Source organism: Mastigoproctus giganteus, chromosome 12 (assembly GCF_048544385.1).
Source record: "Mastigoproctus giganteus isolate SK-2022 chromosome 12, ASM4854438v1, whole genome shotgun sequence".
NCBI classification, from domain to species: domain Eukaryota; kingdom Metazoa; phylum Arthropoda; class Arachnida; order Uropygi; family Thelyphonidae; genus Mastigoproctus; species Mastigoproctus giganteus.
In genome coordinates, this window is record NC_143586.1 from 24,065,198 (window position 1) to 24,085,743 (window position 20,546).

General features: G+C 40.3%; 1 protein-coding gene across 1 annotated transcript in view; it reads right to left on the reverse strand.

Annotated features, from left to right (window-relative positions):
• LOC150076791 (ankyrin repeat domain-containing protein 40-like) overlaps window positions 1–7,589 on the reverse strand; it is a 39,615-nt gene extending 32,026 nt beyond the window's left edge. Inside the window, exon 1 of the mRNA XM_090386654.1 lies at window positions 7,399–7,589. Coding sequence (XP_090242780.1) covers window positions 7,399–7,523 — 125 coding nt within the window. The 5' untranslated portion in view covers window positions 7,524–7,589. The remainder of the gene's footprint in view (window positions 1–7,398) is intronic.
• Window positions 7,590–20,546: the final 12,957 nt, after the last annotated feature.

Here is a 20,546-nt window from a genome sequence, read left to right on the forward strand (position 1 = left end):
ACAGTACAGTACTCAAGATGCAGCCTAACCATGGCCTTATGCAAAGGGGTAATCACCTCCTTGGTCTCTGCTAGCAAAATTCCTATATATCACTGACAAGACTCCATGACCTTCTCTGACGGCCTGTCTGCACTGTTCAGAGAACTTCATATCTGACTACACAATTACCCCCAAGTACTTTTCATTCTCCACTACCCTGAGTGTAGTACCACATAGTTGATAAGTTACTCTGGGGTTATTGCTACCCATGTGCAGTACCTTGCATTTGTCAATGTTAAACTTCAACTGCCATTTTTCAGCCCATCGACCAATTTTCCTAGATCTTGTTGCAGTACTCACCCTGATGACTGTCGTTAACCATCCTGCCAACCTTTGTACCATCTATAAACTTAGAGATTAAGCCTGATATACCTTTATCAGTATCATTGATAAATATTGAAAACAACAATGAACCCAGCACTGAACCTGGGGAACTCCATTAATAACATTAGTCCACAAAGAGCAGGGCTCATTGATAGCCACCGACCATCCCTTTATCCATAGCAGTAACTTGCGCTTAATGCCACATTGCTCCACTTTGTATAGCAGTCTTTTATGTGCAACAGTATCAAAAGCCTTCCTAAAATCCAAGTATATGATGTCAGAATTATTTTTTGCACCCAGTTCCTTGGTCACTGCATCATAATAACCTATCAGGTTGGTTAGACAAGACTGCCGCTTGACAAATCCATGCTGTGATTGCAGTATAATATTTGCATGCCTCTCCAAATGGTCCTGTGTCTTTAACCAGTGATTCCATTATTTTCCCTGCAACAGATGGTATGACAACAGGTCTCTAATAATTCATGTCACCTTTTGATCCTCCTTTATGAATTGGAGATATATTCACACTTCTCCAGTCCATAGGAACCTACCCTGAATCAAAGGATGCTCTCATAATTATGGCCAAGGGTTTTCTTATCTCCTTTGCTGCCTCACTTAATATAGTTGGATATTCCATTTGTCCCAGGTGCCTTTTTTATGTCAATCCTCAACAATTTCTGCTCCACTTTCCTTTCAGTTAACACAGTCATTTAGCCCCTTGTTAAAAAGAGGTTGATAAACTTCTGGCATCTCCTACCCTAAAGAATTCCTCGTGTGAATGTAGATACAAAATATCTATTCAATTTGTTAAAATTCTCCATTATGAGACATTGATTTGCTGACCCACTCTATTTCTCTGTACAGCTGTTTGGTATACCTATCACAGTGATTAGGCCTACAACACACTCAATCTCAATTTTGTTTTCCCAGTGCTTATATCAAACCAAACTAACTCAACATTGCATTCATCTCCCAAGTCAATTGGATACACTGCCTTAGATTTAATATTCTACTTAACTAAGGGTATAACCCTTCCACCTCTCCTGTCTGCCCTTCCTGTATACATTGTACTCCCCCATATTAAAATTCAGCATCACGAGTGACACATCTTTGCTATTCCTACAATGTCTGTATTCGATGACTTAATCAGTATTTCAAATTCATCAAATTTATTTTCACTGCTCCTAGCCTTAGTCTACATACAAGTATGCTGCCCTAGGGGGCCAGTTTTCTTTTGCTGGGGAGGATGATGCAGAAATTATTTGATTTTCTTTGCTCCCATGAATAAAGTTCCAATATTTCTTTCTTTAACCACTCTGTAGATTTTGTTACTAGCCCTTCTGCTCTGAATGTAGAGACATTAGCATTAGTAGAGGCATATGATGCAAGAAACCAAGCTATACAGCATCAGCCAAAAAAAAAGCTTCCTGCTTCCCCCATCCATTCACTCCAAAAGTTTGTCCAGTTCTTCCTTGAATTTATTTAAGCTATCAACTTCCACAAAAACCAATTTTGTTCCAGCAATCAACCACCCACTGGCTAAAGGAAAATTTCTGCACCCTTCCTCAATTTGAATTTATGCCCCCCTCAAGTGTGTAACCTGAGCAAGAGGATGAATCCCATCAGCACTGAGCTTGATCACCTTGCAGGTGCCTAGTCTCCAGACGTTGCAATTTGCAGAACTTAAGCCTTTCTTCGTAAGAGCAACCCTTTGTTCCTCTCACCAATTTCATTGCCCTTTTTTGTGCTCGTTCCAGCAGTCTACATCTTTCCTTCCTAAAATGAGGCCTCCAGATCTGTATGCCAGGGCCGTATTCAGGGATGGGCAGAGAGGGCATATATCCCCCAACCAAAAATTTTAAATAAAGAAAAAGAATTCAAGAGACGTTCTAAAAAAAAACAACTCAAAAACCTGGTTGCCATGCCCCCCCCCCCCAATAATGATACCTGGATACACCACTGCTGTATGCAGTACTCAAGGTGTGGCCTGAACTCTGCCTTATACAAAGGGATAATCACCTTATCCCTACTAGCAACATTCCTGTATATCATTGACAAGACCCCATGAGCTGCTCTGGCCACCTGTCTGCACTGCTCAGAAAACTTCATATCTGATTGCAAAATTACCCCCAGGTCTTTCTCATTCTCCACTAGACTGAGTGTAGTACCTCGCAGTTGGTACATTACTCTGAGGATACTGCTACCCGTATGCAGTACTCTGCATTTGTCAATGTTAAACTTCACTTGCAATCTCTCAGCCCATCTGCCAAACTTTTCTAGATCCTTTTGCAGTAGCCTACTGTCATTAACAACCCTACCAACCTTTGTATCATCTACAAACTTGGACATTAAGCCTGATATACCTTCATCAATATCACTGATAAATTACAAAACAACAATGGGCTCAAAACTGAACCCTGGGGAATTTCAGTAATAACATTACTCCATGAAGAGCAATGCCCATTGATTATCATTCTCTGTCTTCCCCCACTGAACCATCCCTTTATCCATAGCAGCAACTTGTCCTTAATGCCATACTGCTCCAATTTATATGGCAGCCTTCTATGTGCAAAAGTATCAAAAGCTTTCCTAAAATCCAAGTGTATGATATCAAAATTATTTTTTGCATCCAGTTCCTTTGTGACCACATCATAGTTTGTTTGTTATTTGGTTTTTAGGAGCATTAGCAACTAGGGCCATATTGCTCCTGGGATATGCGGTGGTCATTCCCTGACCATTCCTCATCCTCCGTATTTGGTGGTCACAGGCTCTAACCCCGGTCTAATCAAGAAGCGTGTGCTACGCACTGCTGATCCTGCCCACCTGGCTACGGAGGTGCCACACATCATAGTATCCAATTAAATTGGTCAGATAAGACTTCCCCTTAACAAATTCATGCTGTGTCTGAACTATAACTGCAGCAGTCTTGTCTAGATAATCCTGCAGTGCTTCTTTAACCAGTAACTCCATTATTTTCCCCGGGACAGAAGTTAACAGGTCTGTAATTACACATGTCATCCTTTGATCCCACTTTGTGAATTGGGAATACATTTGCACATCTCCAGTCTGTGGAGACCTCTCCTTAATTCAAGAATACTGTCATAATTATAGTTAAGAGTTTGCTTACTTCCTTTGCTACCTCTTTAATATAACCGGATAGATCCCATCCACTCAAGGTGCCTCTCTTATGTTTAACTTCAACACTTTATATCCCTACCTATTTTATTGAAAACAAAGACATATTAGAAAATATAATTATAATATAAAGCATGCTGATGCATAATGAAAACTTAATCATAGGATTTACATGAGCACACCAATATCTCTGCCTGTCAATAGCACTGCTGAACATATCGTTCAGCATCATGAAAGTGATTGTATTAATTGTTACTACAATAAGCACATAAATCTTGCACATCTGTAACACTCATTTGATTGACATTTAATTTGATAAAGCCCTGTGCAAGAAATTCTAGGGTATTAGGTATAGAGGCTAAGCAGCTTGGTTAGAGTTGATTAACTTTCTTTATACATGTGCAAAGTGTAACTGCTTTACCTGCACATTTTAAAATATCTTTCAGTAAAGATAAATTTTTAAAAATACAGTAAAAGTCTAAGTTACACAGATATACAAGTATTTTTTTTTTTTTTAAATTTAAATAGTTTAGGTACTTCAACTATTAGGGTCATTAATACTGGATACGTGGGGTTTATATATTATAATACTTTATAATATAGGCATCTCCCTAGCCAGGTGGGAAGGAGCAGTAGTGCGTAGCACACACTTCTTGATTAGACCGGGGTTCAAGCCCGTCACCACCAAATACGGAGGATGCGGAAAGATCAGGGAATGACCACCGCATATCCCCGGAGCAATATGGCCTTAGTTGCTAATGCTCCTAAAAACCAAATAACAAACAAATAAAACTTTATAATATACTATTATGATTATATTATATATTATTATATTGTATTTATAATCATAGTTTTTAGCCTTAACTATCCAGCAGAACAAATGTATATATCAAAAATATATATTATATTTTTTAACCTTGTTTAACTTGCATGTTTAACTCTGATACCTCCGGAACAAATTTACTGTGTAGGCATATTGTATTTTATTGCGAAATAAAAAATATGCGTAATATAAAGTCCAAAAATAAGATTTCAATTTAACATTCTGTTTGATTTAATTTCAGTTTTTATGGCACAAAGGGTTAACATTCAGTGTTTCCCATATTGGTTTCTTTAATCAGTAAATTGCCTTCCCTTTCCTGTGATCTGCTTTTTTTTTAAATTTATATGACATTGAAATTTTTTTCCAGAAGAACCAAAGAACAGGAAAAAAAAAAAAAAATCCTATGTCTGCATTGCTTACTTCCCAATTAATAAAATTGCACATTCATAAATAGTGTTTAAAAAATGATGGTAAATACTTTCAGGATGAAATGAACACTTAAAAATAAGGGGAAAAGTCTCAGTAAACACATGTCCACACATCAGCCATTTCTGAGTTAAACAGCATTTTTGGTTAGGGTGGATTATTTGAAAGGTGACTGTATTAGAACCAAAAGTGTTTACGACTTGCACCATTGCTTTGTGAATGCAAGGAAAGAAAATCCAAAATCTCAATTTTTTATTATAAAATAGTTTTACAATTTGGATAGATCATTTCAAAACATTACCTTACATGCATCTCTTAGAGTAGATGTTTGAAATGTTGTCCATTCATCTAAATGGTGAAATGTGGTCTTCTCATCATTGAAACTCATACTCTTTCAAAAATTGCTGGGATGTGTGCGATTTCCTGACAGTCATATTGAACATGCTGTTATAATTCTTCCACCATATCAGTGGGCACTGAATACACCTGAACTTTCAAATAGGCTCAGATACAAAAATCCATGGGATTTAGGTCAGGTGACCTGAGAGGCTTGGCCACCTTTGTCCTGTCCATTGTGCAACATGTGAGAGAACTTCACTCAGAAGTTCTCTCACAAGTAAGGAAAAATGTGCTGGTGCACCATCATGCATAACATAAACCGGATTGTTTGACACTCCTGAACATCCACCAGAAGCCCTGGTAGATCATTTTTCAGGAAATGGAGGTATGAAGCTCCTGTAAGTCTGTTAGGGATAACATGCATTCCTATGAGACGGTCCCCTAGGATACCTGCCCACACATTCAACAAAAAACAAAGCTGATGTTACAACTGAACAGTGGCATTCGGAATTTCTTCATCCCAAACATGCCAATTGTGAAAATTAAAAATGCCTTATTGAATGAAAGATGCTTTTCAGCTGTGAAAAAACATCACTAATGAATGCAGGAATGCATTGAACACGAATCTGGTAAGGGTACAGCAATTTGCTCTGCTAAGGCAATCCTCATTGTGCTTTTACTTGGATTTTGTCATACTCTCTACAGAACTCTTTCCTCCAGTTCTGGAATACTAACTGATTTTGGCATTCCCTCACTCCTGTGGAATGAAAAACGTCCATGCCCTCTTAAGATGCTGATGAATCCTAAAAAAAAAAGTACAGCTGTTTGGGTGTTTTTGAGTGGGAAATGCCTCACAGTATAAATGTGAGGCCTCAACTTGGATGGTGTAAACATCATTCACATTAAACATGAATTACAATAACTGTCATAACAGAAAACACAACCTCTGAGGCACTTGATCTGCAGTGAATGTGAGGTGCTGGCAACAGACCTTGTACCACTGGTTCCTTCATCCAAAGAGAAGAGAAAGAAGTCGCAATACCTTGTGATTATTATTTATTATTATTAGCCATATGGTGCAAGGAGGCCTGAGACTTATGCTGCACCAGCCAAAAAAAAAAAAAAATAGAGTTACCCAGAGAGAGAGAGAGAGAGAGAGAAGCAGAAGGGAATCACCAAGAAAGAGAAGAATGGTGATATACAGCTCGGGGCCCTGGGTATGCCAAGCCCATACTCACCAGATGTGAGCCCCTGGGGTATGTGTGTAGAGTAGCATTGGGCACATTACTCCTGCATATTTACTGATCTGTGTTTTGTTCGAAATCACATTCCTTGTGCCCATTTAAACTAAGAACCACACATTGTGCACTTTTTGATGTACTTCAAAAAAATTAAATGTAAGAATGAAGTGAACATTAATTATAACGAAGATGCTAAAATATTACTCAAGATTCTGAACGTTAGAATATCCTAAACTCCAGTTTACAGGAGATAAGGTAAAGTGCAGCCATTATCAACCCACTGCAGGATGGAATCCTCCTCCACAATTCATGCTGAGGGAAATGGACCATAATCTGCACTCTGGTCCAGTGCGGGTTGGCAGATCGACTGTATTCAGCAGTCAGGGGCTTGAACCCCAGTCTACTCAAAGCGTGTGCTACTGCACTCCCGCTCCTGAGCACTAGGCTATGGAGATAGTTAAGGGCAAAGTCACTGTAATCAATTTTTTTTACAATTACAGTAGTTGTTACGGTGTGAAGTGGGAGCATTATTGTTATCAATATATATATATATGGAAGGGAGAACCTTTGCCAAATCATGCGGTTGCACATCTGAGATGAATAATCCCCCCAGGGGCTCACATCTGGTGAGTATGGGTTTGGCACACCCAGGTTCCTGAGTTGGATATCATCGTTCTTCTCCTTCTTGGTGATTCCCCTCTACTTCTCTCTCTCTCTCTCTCTCAGGGTGACCCGAAATTTTTTTTTGGCTGGTGTAGCATAAGCCTCAGGCTTCCTTGCACCATATGGCTGATAATAATAATAATAAAGGTCATTTATTTTCCCTTTTATTTATTTTTTTATTTTTTTTAAACTACATTGAATGCGAGTCAGACTGTATATGCATCCCAAACAAACATCATTCACATTGACAACTAAATAACTAATATAAAAATTAATAAATCGCTAACAAAAATAAACATCAGTACACCTGTGATTTGTTGGTTTTTCTACCAAAGTAAATATAGAGGGCGAAGTGATTAATCATTTGCTGTTTATACCAATGTACACGAAATTCAAACATTTACCTACCATCCATTTATTTCATGTTGCAAATTAATATTAACGCTTCGTTCAACAAGTTTCCGAGCTGCTTCTTCATCACCAACACATGTTGCCTCACGAAGTTTTTCTTCTGACGATTTAGTTAAATCCATTCCTAACAGTAGCACTACTCACTTACCAAAAATGATTTAACTGCGATATCACAGACAGTAACATTCATTACTGTGGCATATATGACACTTATTTCAGTCATCAGAAGAGGGCGCCACATATATCTTGTTATAATTACTGGGATAATTACAGGAGGTAATGATAACGGGATTTGTTATTGTTTAAAATATTCAAATATAAAAAGCTTGAACAACATGTTTTTCATACAGTTATTGTAGGAAAAAATGAACCACCCTGAAGGATAGGGTGGATGCCCTCGAAGGATTACAAGTGAGGGGCCCATCAAGCTCTCAGCTGCCCACACCAATGCCAGAGCTTGCACTTGGTCATCGCGGAACACAGCGGCAACCCCCAAGGCAGAATGCGCTGGTCCCAAAGGAACTAGTAGTTGTTGGTGACTCTATTGTCAGGGAAACGGGAAACATGCTTTGTAAAAAGGATAGGTGGAATAGGACCAGGGTATGTCTGCCAGGGGCAAAAGTTGATGACGTTGTAGAGCGGATATCATCTTTTAAGGGCACAAAAGGTGATATAGTTGTACACGTTGGCACTAATGACATTAAGAGTAGGAGACCGGCGGAATTACTTGACAAGTACAGGTCACTGATGAAAAAAAGCCGTGAATTAGGGTTGAAATTGAAAGTGTCTGCAATTCTGCCCAGACACGATAGGAGGGAGTATATGATGAGAGCCCTGTCAATCAATTCGGCCCTGGAAAGATTGTGCAGGGCTCAAGGGGTAGAATTTTTTTCAGCCTGGTCTGTACTTGTTAACAGGAGAGACTGCTTCTACAGGGATGGGATACACTTAAATAGAAAGGGTGCAAGAATGTTTGCTGATGCTATCGAGGCAATGTTAGGTGGGTCGGAAAACTGCTAGATTGGGGGGATACAAGGACTAATAGATTAACAGTAGCCACTGGCAGAGGTGAAAGTGATTCTTGCACTGCTTCTATTGGAATGAGCCGCAGCCTGGAAAATAAGATGCAGGATATTTCAGAGACTGCTGGGAATCATTGGGGTACAAGTAAACACATGGGTTGTGTTAGGGTAGCTAAGAAAAAGAACAGGTGCATGTATACTTGTGTGTACACCAATGCTAGGAGTTTAGTAAATAAATTTGATGAATTTGAGGTATTGCTCAAAACATCAAAGGCAGATACTGTGGGGATTTCAGAGACGTGGTGTCACACAAATATAAGAAATGCAGAACTGGAATTTGGGGAGTACAATGTCTACAGAAAGGATAGACAGGATAGGAAGGGAGGAGGGGTTATGCTATTAGTTAAAAAACACATAAAATCCAAGGAAGTGAAGCCAGTCGACATCGCTGAACAGTGCAGTGTCGAGTCAGTTTGGTGTGACATAAGCATTGGGAGATCAAAATTGAGAGTAGGAGTGTGCTATAGGCCTAATGACTCTGATGAGTATAATAAGAAACTGTTCGGAGAAATAGAGTGGGCCAGTAAATCAGAGAGTCTTATAATGGGGGATTTTAATTTCCCAGATATTGACTGGAATTTGGGGGCTGGTCACTCACACAGTAGCAAGGCTTTTGTGGATTTATTGGATGATTGTTTTCTACATCAGCATGTTCGGGAGGCAACTAGAGGGAGTAATACTCTTGATTTGATTATCAGTAGTGATTCTTCATGCATTAAGAATCTGCAGATAAATGAACCACTTGGTGGCAGTGATCACAGTGTGCTGAAGTGGGAGTTACTCAAAGAGGTAACTACCATTAGGGGTAAAGGGAAGGGGTATTGCTTTCGTAAAGGCGACTACAATGGACTGAGACAGTATTTAAATTCTATACAGTGGGATCAACTGATGATATTGCCAACAGCAAATTCAAAATGGGAAGCATTCAAAGAACTTATCGTGGAAGCTACTAGGCTTTACATACCAACTAAGAAATATTGTTCAAGGTTTAGGCCTAAATGGTTGTCAGATGAACTAATGAGGCATGTGGCAGAGAAGAAAAATGCATGGGATACATACAAATTAACACGTGACACGGACGCCTATGATAGATACAAGTTGATCTGTAACCAAGTTACAAAGGAGGTTAGGCAGGCGAAGGCAGATTACGAGAGATCCTTGGCAAGGGATGCGAAGAAAAACAGCAAAGAGTTCTTTACTTATGTAAACTCTAGAAGGAAGGGGATGAATCAGATTGGTCCACTTGAGATCGATGGGTCAACTGTTGATGACCCTGCTCGGGTAGCTAACAAACTAAATGAATATTTTGCATCGACATTCACACATGAGGAGTTATTCAGCGAGGGGAATGCCAGAGGTGTATTCAACTCTAGCAGTAAGCTAGAGAATCTTGTAATAACTGAGAGCAAAGTGGAGGAGAAATTGTTGAAGATAAACACAAGAAAGGCACCTGGGGTGGATGGGATCTATCCAGTTATATTAAAGGAGACAGCAAAGGAGGTAAGCAAACCCTTAGCCATAATTATGAGAGCTTCCTTGGACTCAGGGGAGGTACCCATTGACTGGAGATGTGCAAATGTGACCCCAATTCACAAAGGAGGATCAAAGGCTGACACAAGTAATTATAGACCTGTGAGTTTAACTTCTGTTCCCGGAAAATTAATGGAGGCACTGGTGAAAGAAGCACTGCAGGATCATCTAGACAAGACTTCAGTTATAGCTAGGACACAGCATGGTTTTGTTAAGGGGAAGTCTTGCCTGACCAATTTGATTGGATACTATGATGCAGTCACAAAAGAACTGGATGCAGGGAATAACTTTGATATTATATACTTGGATCTTAGAAAAGCTTTTGATACTGTTGCACATGGAAGACTGCTGCACAAATTGGAGCAGTGTGACATTGGAGGCAAGTTGCTGCTATGGATAAAGGGGTGGTTGAGGGGGAGAAGACAGAGAGTGGTAATCAATGGACACTGCTCATCGTGGACTAATGTTATTAGTGGAGTCCCTCAGGGTTCAGTATTGGGGCCTTTATTGTTTTCTGTATTTATAAATGATATTGATGATGGTATATCAGGCTTAATGTCCAAGTTTGCAGACGATACGAAGGTTGGCAGGGTTGTCAAGGACACTACTGACACTATGCTGCTGCAACAGGATTTGGAAAGGTTGAGCAGATGGGCTTCGAGGTGGCAAATGAAGTTTAACATTGACAAATGTAAAGTACTACATATGGGAAACAGCAACCCCAGAGCAACGTATCAACTCTGTGGTACTACACTGACAGTGGTAGAGAATGAAAGGGACCTGGGGGTGGTGGTGCAGGCAGATATGAAGTTCTCTGAGCAGTGCAGACGAGCTGCAAGAGTAGCTCATGGTGTATTGTCAATGATATATAGGAATTTTTCTAGCAGGGATAAGGAGGTGATTATTCCCTTGTATAAGGCAATGGTCAGGCCACACCTAGAGTACTGTATACAGGCCTGGAGGCCTCATTTCAGGAAGGATGTAGAGCTGCTGGAACGAGTACAGAGAAGGGCAACTAGATTGGTGAATGGGACAAAGGGGTTCTCTTACGAAGAAAGGCTTAAGTTTTGCAAATTACAGTGTCTGGAAACTAGGCACCAGCGGGGTGATCTGATAGAGGTGTACAAAGCCTTGAATGGTTTGAGCATGCTCAATGCTGATGGGATTCTTCCTCTAGCTCAGAAAAATCACCTGAGAGGGCATAAATTCAAATTGAGGAAAGACAGATGTAGGATAGATGTGCGGAAATTTGCCTTTAGCCAGCTGGTGGTTGGTGGGTGGAACAGACTTCCATCCCTTGTCGTGGAAGTTGATAGCCTAAATAAGTTTAAGGCTCAGCTGGACAGGTATTTCGAACGAACAGAGGGGTGAAGTGGAAGTGGTTATTTTTATTTATTTATGTTACTTTTTTTTTTTTTTTTTTTTTTTTTTTGGCTGATGCTGCATAAGCTTGCTTTCTTGCATCAAATGCCTCTACTAATGCTAATGCTAATGCTAATGCTAATTGGGAAACTACTGTTCACAGGGCCGCGTTAACGCTACAGCCAAACCGGCCATGGCCGGGGACCCCACAAGAAGTGAGGCCTCATTTTCAGTGTAAATATTTTCTAAAGTAGTGATAAAAATTTCTAGTTTTTACGGATGACAGAAAAATATGTATGGATGAATAAAACTCTCTAAAACAAAGTTAAAAAAAAACACGTAGTATTTGCCTATTAAGATATATACTTAGATAGATCTATGGAAAACGCATAGGATAATATAATGTACAAAAGTTAGTACAGTCTATACAAAAGGATAATATACAAAACTTATCGTTGCTTACCCACAATCTAGGTGACTTCATCAGGGGTAAACCACGCGAATTGAAAGTGAAACAGCAATAAGAGGTTCTGTGTTTCTGTTTTACTTTTAATTCAATTTAAATTTTAATTTAATTTTGGTGGTTGGCCCTGACGAAGTCACCTAGATTGTGGGTAAGCAACAATGAGTTTGTATATTATCATTTTGTATATTAACTTTTGTACATTATATTATCCTACGCGTTTTCTGTTAATCTATCTAGGTATATATATCTTAATATGATTACCTTACTATAATCTTTACCATAATATTATAAAAATTACACACACACACACACACACCAATGAGCCAAAACATGATCAGCGAGTCGTTATGCAAAGCGAAGCAACTGCAGGTAAACTACGGCCATACGCCGGTCGGGACACAATATAAGAAACACCTGATACTGAGCTCCGTTAATCAGTGTTGCTCTTGTTCTTCAGATGGGAAAGGCAGCAGACTTAAGCGAGTCTGACAAAGGCCAAATTGTAATGGCCAGACGACTGGGTAAGAGCATATCCAAAACGGCACGGCTGGTGGATGCTCATGGTCAGCCGTGGTTAGTACTTACCGAAAGTGGTCCGAGGAGGCAAAACCCACGAATTGCCGGCGAGGTGTTGTACAACCACGGCTCATCGATGCTTGAGGTGAGCGAAGGCTCTCTCTCAGATGGTATATAGCAACAGAAGAGCGACAGTGGTTCAACTCGCTGGTAATTGGAATGCTGGTGATGGGAGTAATGTGTCACAACACAGTACATTGAACTCTGCTGAAAATGGGGCTGTGCAGCTGGTCATCATGGACACTCGGAGCTGCAGGCTGTTCTGAGTGCCCATGCTGACCACGGTTCACCGACAACAGTGCCTACAATGGGCATGCAAGCATCAAACCTGGACCTTGAATGATTGGAAGAAGGTTGTCTAGTCCCATGAATCCTGTTGCACCATGTGGATGGCTGGGTATGTGTGCATCGTTTATCTGGGGGAAGTGATGGCACCTGAATGTACCGTGGGACAAAAACAAGCCGGTGGCAATGGTGTCATGCTTTGGGCAATGTTCTGCTGGGATACCCTGGGTCCAGTCATCCATATGCCAGACACTCTGACATCTAACACCTACCTAAACATCAATATTTTCCAGAGGAACAACGGTACACGACACTACGCATATACATTATCCATACACTTTTAAACTTCTGGCATTGACAGTGTTCTGTTTCACACCCACAATGTATACTATGCTGATGGGGGATACCCCTAGTGCCATTTGACACTAAACACACTCTGCCTGCCTAAACATCATCTGAGGCAGCCCCACTGCTGTGCTCACTACTTTACCCCTCAACGAGGGGGGTCCCGTGCTCCCTGCAAAACCTCCTCCTTTTCCCTATGGTGGGGCTCTGGCATTGACAGTGTTCTGTTTCACACCCACAATGTATACTATGCTGATGGGGGATACCCCTAGTGCCATTTGACACTAAACACACTCTGCCTGCCTAAACATCATCTGAGGCAGCCCCACTGCTGTGCTCACTACTTTACCCCTCAACGAGGGGGGTCCCGTGCTCCCTGCAAAACCTCCTCCTTTTCCCTATGGTGGGGCTTGGGATGCCCCACTGATTTTTGCTGGGGCGTCTCCTCTATTTACCCCATTTCTTCCTATCTTTCTCCCCCCTCTTTTCATACTCAGCGCCATCCCCTTGCATTCGAATTTACACTGCGCGTGTGCGTTTTTTTTTTTTTTTTTTTTCTTTTTATAGGTCCTAGCCACTGAAATCTCAGGAAACTAGGTGGCAGGACCTGCCAGAGTGAACTTAGAATACTGGGTACCTGGTCTGCCTTCACGGGGCAAAAGTAGGGCAACATCGGGTCTCAGCTGAGGTCTGGCGGCTAGACGCCAGAGGAACAACAGTACACAACACCACACTTAAACATCCACACACTTTTAAATCTCTGGCCTTTACAGCGTACTGACTCACCTGACAATGTAAACTATGCGGTGATGGGGGAAACTCCTGGTGCTGTTTGACCCCAAACACACTTTACACCTAAACATCATGGAGATCGCAATATGTCTGCCGTTATAGTTTGACACGTGAAACATCGCTCCGTAAATATTGCCTAATAAGATGTGTTTAGATTATAGTCTAAGTTTAAAAAAGTGCAGGGGCTCACATCTGGCGAGTATGGGCTTGGCACACCCAGGTTTCTGAAATGCTCCGAGATAACGCGGCTGCCGCGCTAGGATCTGGCCCTTGACCGGGCAGGGTGTCCACATCTGTGTAAACCAAATAGACTACTGCTCCAACCTAACTGTGGTCAAAATTGTGTTTCTAACGCTGCAAAATATGTACTTAGTGATCTTCATCATAAACTTTACATGGTGTCATCCAAACTTCCTTCTGGTGAATTTTACAGTAATTTTAATGTCATCATCTCTGCAGCCCCCAGAAATTTCATAGGGAACTAGGTCTACTGCTCTAGGGGCATATCAGCACCTGGACGCTCCCCCCCCCCCAAAGTGATAGAGGGGGGTTAGCCCATAACTTCAAAGGCGTATCAGTGGCCACCAAATAACCTAGTGATTCTTTTGATGAGAAGCTTGACAGCATCAACCTTTCTCTCTTCTCTGTCCTTCCTTAACACATTGTAAATACCACAGTGAAATTTATTCCTCAATTTCCGGGCAACAACACGTTTCCACTAGCCCTCTTATATCAGCAGTGGTTATCCTAATTTGGAATTCGCATTCATGCATTTTATTGGGAACACTTCTGATACATCGCTGTAGACACCGTTAAAGACTGAGAATTCATCTATAGTTGACTACTCTTACAACCCCCCAAAGATATTCGACATTGTTTCCCCCAGAATTAGCTTCCTGTTCTTTAGAAATTTCTTTACACGAAGAACATCTTACCGATATCATCAGATAACCCCAGGGGATAACATCTGGTGAGTACGGGCTTGGCACACTCAGGGTCCTGAGCTGGATATTCATCATTCTTTTCTCTCTCTCTCATAATAATAATAATATGCAAGAAGTAAGTTTCTGTTATTCATTTACACCCTTGTTTGCAGCATGAGTAGATTGTAAATATAGCGCTTTGAAGGAAGTTCATTCTCCTTTAGAAATTTTAGAAAACGCAATTTCTTAATTTAAAAAAAATCAATTTTATTAGCAACAAGAAATTTACATTACGAATTGCAAGTACAGCGGATCAATGGTACACAAATACTCAATAATACAATCAACAGCAACTGTACATCATTGGCCTCCTTTCAGCATCACTTCAACAGATTCCTGAGTTGTCCATCTCCGATTCAAGGAAGAATCCTGGACGAAGCGGTCCTCATTCGAAAAGTCAGTTTGTAAATCGGTCAATCAGCTGATGCCTAAAGGGAGAAAACAAACCGTAATTAGTGAACTGGATCCGTAGACGGGATTGCCCTTACGGAAGGACACCAGCACAAACAGATGAGTGCACCGTATATCTCCCCCTCCTAACGGGCAAACGTGTGCCGCACTGGTGCCCCCACCCTATCCTCGGGATCCAGTTCGTCCGTCTTGAATAAGCCCACCCTCCAACCTGTTCTTACAACGTAATAGTTTTTCGGTTTCTCCCCTTAACTACCCTCCCGATGAGCTCGTTTGATGGACACGTTGGGTTCCCACTACGCAGCACCCCGTGTGGGGATAATGAACGTTCCCTCCATCCTCCTAACGAGCAGCACCCGTACAGCAGTGTGCTGCTCAGTTGGAATCCAACACATCCATCGCCCACCACATTTCCACTCACTAAACAGAAAAAAAGAAAAAAAATCGTACTAACTAATACTATATTAAACTAATACTATATTAGGAAAAAGGTTCTAACTATCATAATGGATAAATATAATTTTATATATTAAAAAAAAATTAATTACTAATTTTTAAGTTAACAGCTAACTAACTAACACTAATGAATATAAATAATTTATTAAAATTATTTTAAAATCAGTTTTCTTCATCGGAGAGATCAACATCTCCAACTTGAGTAAATATCCTCGGATGAATGGATGGTTGCAATATTACGCTGCAGTCTTTTCTGTTTACGAACGAACCGACATCAAAGCAGAGGTAACTTCCATCCGATGATATTTGATTTGTTTACCCATTACCCACGGTGCAGCTCCTCTGGAGTTCCTAACTGGAGATATCTCGTAGACGGGGTGATGCTTTAAAGTTGAAGATCCGAAGTTGTTTTGGTGTTCTGGAACGTCTAATCCAACCAGCTAAAACATACTCCAATTTTTCTGATGCAGGAAGTAGTTTAATGGACTTGGTCAATCAACAATCTGTTATTATTATGAAGTCATCAGAATGGATCATAAGCAGTGGATTGTTAAAAGTTTCCCATTCGTTATAAGAATGGACAAAAAGTTCTGAACAGTGAAGATTACTTTAGTGTTGCAATAATTGAGTTTATGACGAATCTGCAATGGAAGTTTTAAATTTATTTATTTATATTCGCCATATAGTGCAAGGAAAACTTCCTCAAATGCAAGCTAAACCTAAAGCCCTGTAGTTTGAATTTATGACCCCTAGTTCTGGAATTGTTTAGAACATATAATGTTAATTGTAATGCGGCTATGGGGATTTCCCCCAACTCCACGTCAGACAATGTGATTAAACAACTTAAACAACCTACTCAACAACTCAACCCCTGGTGCGGGGTTGAGTTGTTCATCTGGCCTCTTAGCCTAGTGGCCTGGTTTTCACACAAAAACCTCTGTACGGATCAGTGATGGATTAAAGCAACTGGAGGCTTTGGGCTAGGAGAACTTGGGAGGTCCAAAATTAATAGCATCTGATCGTGAGAAACAAAACTTCGTTCTATTCTTTATCTATTCAATGAAAGTAGAACACTGCTGAAATTTTAGCATTGATAACAAGACTGTTTATAAAATATAGTGCGTTTAATGAGTACCTTTAATGAGTTTACAAAGTATGGAATTAATGAAGACGTTCACACAGAACATTCATACGGGAATCATAGCCATGTTATAACATTACACTATATACAAAGTCAGAACAGTTTCTTTCGAGCTTTTTGGATGCAAACTTATCAATTATACGCTGTGCGCAAAACTTAAGGACCAACACTATTTCTAAAGGTTACAACCACAAAATCAACCGAAACACTTGTCGCGATTTGCATAATTGTGGCCGTTCAGTAGATAGCTGGAGCACATACAAAAATTTGAATCGTATTGAGAGGGCTCACATAAACAGATAAAAGCAGCAGTTCAGCAGTTATATGCAAATTGCCGAATGTTGAGCACGATTGTTACAGACGTTCGATTGGTTTCATACAGTGCTACAGACAACGAAATTGCCAGTAGACAACATCTGGATAACTTTACCCGGGGTTGAATAATTGGGAAGGTCGATGTGCGAGGAGTGTGGCTGCAGAGTTCGGTAGGTTCGGTGCCATTGGCCCCGAGTTCGTGTTTATGGATGATAACGCCACGCTCCATTGCACTGAACCTGTTGATGTGCTTTTGGAAAGTGAGAATATCGTTCGTATGGGTTGGCCTGCCCGTTCCATCGATCTAGATCCCATCGAACACATATGGGACGCTCTGGGGAGACGCCTAGCGGCACGTCCGCACCCACCAGAAAATGTTCACCAGCTGAAGATGGCGCTGACAGAGGAATGGACAATGTTACCGCAAGAACTTATCAACAACACTGTTCTAACTATGGACAGGCGGTGCAAAGCTTGCATTGACATTAGGAGTGGCCATATCCCCTACTGAAGACCACCTCTTCCCTTTGTTCCATCTTTGGTAGTGATGCAGATGCATCTGTATCATGGCAGCCAGTGCTATGTTGCCATTTTTGAATAAAGTCCCTCTGTACCGTTTTGCTTCAGTTGTTGTGTCGGTGTTATTTCCTTCGTCATTTCTGTACCTCACGAAGTTCCTTTAGTATGCTTTTCCCCATATTCAGGTCACTCCTATGAGAAGATATAGGTGAAAACCTTACTGATCCTTAAGTTTTTGCAAACCAGTGTATCATTAAAATCAATAAGTCGCAGTTTATCATTTTCTATGCAGAGAATGCTTAGATCAGACAACCGATCTTGGGACATTGTTGACCGTAGATCATTCTTTTATCCTTTTTAGTGTAGAAAATGATCTTTCGCCAGTACAATTAGTAATCATTAAACACAGGAACAATCTTCAAATTGTTTCCAGATCTGGAAAAACTGTCCGAATTTTCTCCAGGAATATTATTTCATACATATCTTGGTGATTGAAATTTTCTTTTTCAGGTTGAGCTTGTTTTACGTACAGATGGAAATGCAAGAGTTCGACTAGACTAAGGTCAATATCCTTTGGATACTCTTGCATCAACATCTCGACGCCATTGTGAATCTGTTCCCTGGTTAATTGCAGGTTCACCAAAAATGAAAAATTGCTCTGCTGTACTTCTGTCTAGGTTGGCTTCAAGAACATCCATAACAAAGACAAATGAATTTACCCTAAACTTGTCTCTTGGAGAAAGTTCTTCTAAGTCTTCGGGTGCTGTAAATATTTGCACATGGACTCAATGAAATTTGCGAACTTTGGAGTTCGCAAATTTCATTTCTGCATGGATGATGCATCAAGGGCATTAACCATACAGAGTTTTTTGTGTGAAAATTAGTTATTTCGGCCATTAGGCCGGATGAACAACAAACCCACATTAATTCCTCATGAACACTCAACTAACCTACATAAATCTGGCATTTACAGAGTTTTGTAATCATCACATTGTCTGACCCGGAGTTGGGGGAAAACCCCTTAGCCTCATTACATTTACCACTATATGTTCTAAAATCTAAACAATTCCAGAACTAGGGGTCATAAGTTTAAATTACAGGGCTTTAGGTTTAGATTACATTTTAGGAAGTTTTCCTTCAGACAGCGAGTCTTTGATTGCTGGAACAGGTCGCCCTCGCAGGTAGTTGAGGCTGGCAATTTGAATAAATTCAAAAGTCAACTGGGGATAGTAACCTGTGGAGTGAGGAGGAAGGCATGTAATATATGTTTTCTTATCTACTTCATTCGTGTTTTTTTTTTGTCCGTGCTGCAAAAGACCATGGCTTCCTTGCACTATTCCATATTAAATGAAATATTAACGAAATAAATTTAGGCAACCTAAGTCCCTAAGACACAATCCACCACACTTTTTATTAACATATTTTTAATTCATCATGAAATCATCGATACAATTCATTCATTAACAATTTAAAATTTCCATTGCAGATTCATTGTAAACCCATTATTGCAACATTTTGTCCATTCTTAAAAAAGAATGGGAAACTTTTAACAATCCTCTGATTATGACCCTTTCTGGTGACTTCATAATAATAACAGATTATTCATTGGACAAGTCCATTAAACTACTTCCTGCATTAGAAAAATTGGAGTATGTTTTAGCTGGTTGGATTAGACATTCAAGCACACCAAAACAACTTTAGATCATCAACTTTAAAGAATCACCCGGTCTACGAGATATCTCCAGTGAGGACCTGCACCGTGGGAAGTGGGTAAACAAATCAAATATCATCGGATAGAAGTTACTGTTGCTTTGATGTTGGTTTGTTCGGAAATAGAAAAGACTGCAGCGTAGTATTGCAACCATCCATCCATCCGAGGATATTTACTCAACTGGGAGATGTTGTATATAAATAGATTATTTATATTCAGTAGTGTTAGTTAGTTAGCCAGATAATTAGCTATTAAATTAAAAATTAGTAATTATTTGGTAATAAACCTTTTTTCCTAATATAGTATTAGTTTGTAAGTACGCTTTTTTTCTTTTTTTTTTTTTTTGTTTAGGGAGTGTAAATGTGGTGAGCGATGGACGTGTTGGATTCCAACTGAGCAGCACACTGCTGTACGGGTGATGCTCGTTAGGAGGATGGAGGGAACGTTCATTATCCCCACACGGGGTGCTGTGTAGTGGGAACCCAACGTGTCCATCAAAGGAGCTCATCGGGAGGGTAGTTAAGGTGAGAAACCGAAAAACTTAGTTTAAGAATAGGATGGAGGGGGGCTTATTCAAGACGGACGAACTGGATCCCGATGATGGGGTGGGGGCACCAGTGCGGCACACGTTTGCCCGTTAGGAGGGAGAGATATACGGTGCACTCATCTGTTTGTGCTGGTGTCCTTCCATAAGGGCAATCCGTCTACGGATCCAGTTCACTAATTACAATTTGTTTTCTCCCTTTAGGCATCAGCTGATTGACCGATTTCCAAACGACTTTTCGAATGAGATCCGCCTCGTGCAGGATGCTGGCTTGAATCGGAGATGGACAACTGAGGAATGTGTTGAAGTGATGCCGAAAGGAGGCCAATGATGTACAGTTTCTGTTGATTGTATTATTGAGTATTTATGTACCATTGATCCGCTGTACTTGAAATTCGGAATGTAAATTCCTTGTTGCTAATAAAATTAATTTTTTTTTTAATTAAGAAATTGCGATTGCTTAATAAAGACACAGCATGGGTTGTTATGGGTAAATATTGTCTGACAAATTTAATTGGATACTATGATGTGGTTACAAAGGAACTGGATGCAAAAAATAATTTTGATATCATATATTTGGATTTCAGTAAGGCTTTTGACACTGTTGCGCATGGAAGACTACTGTAT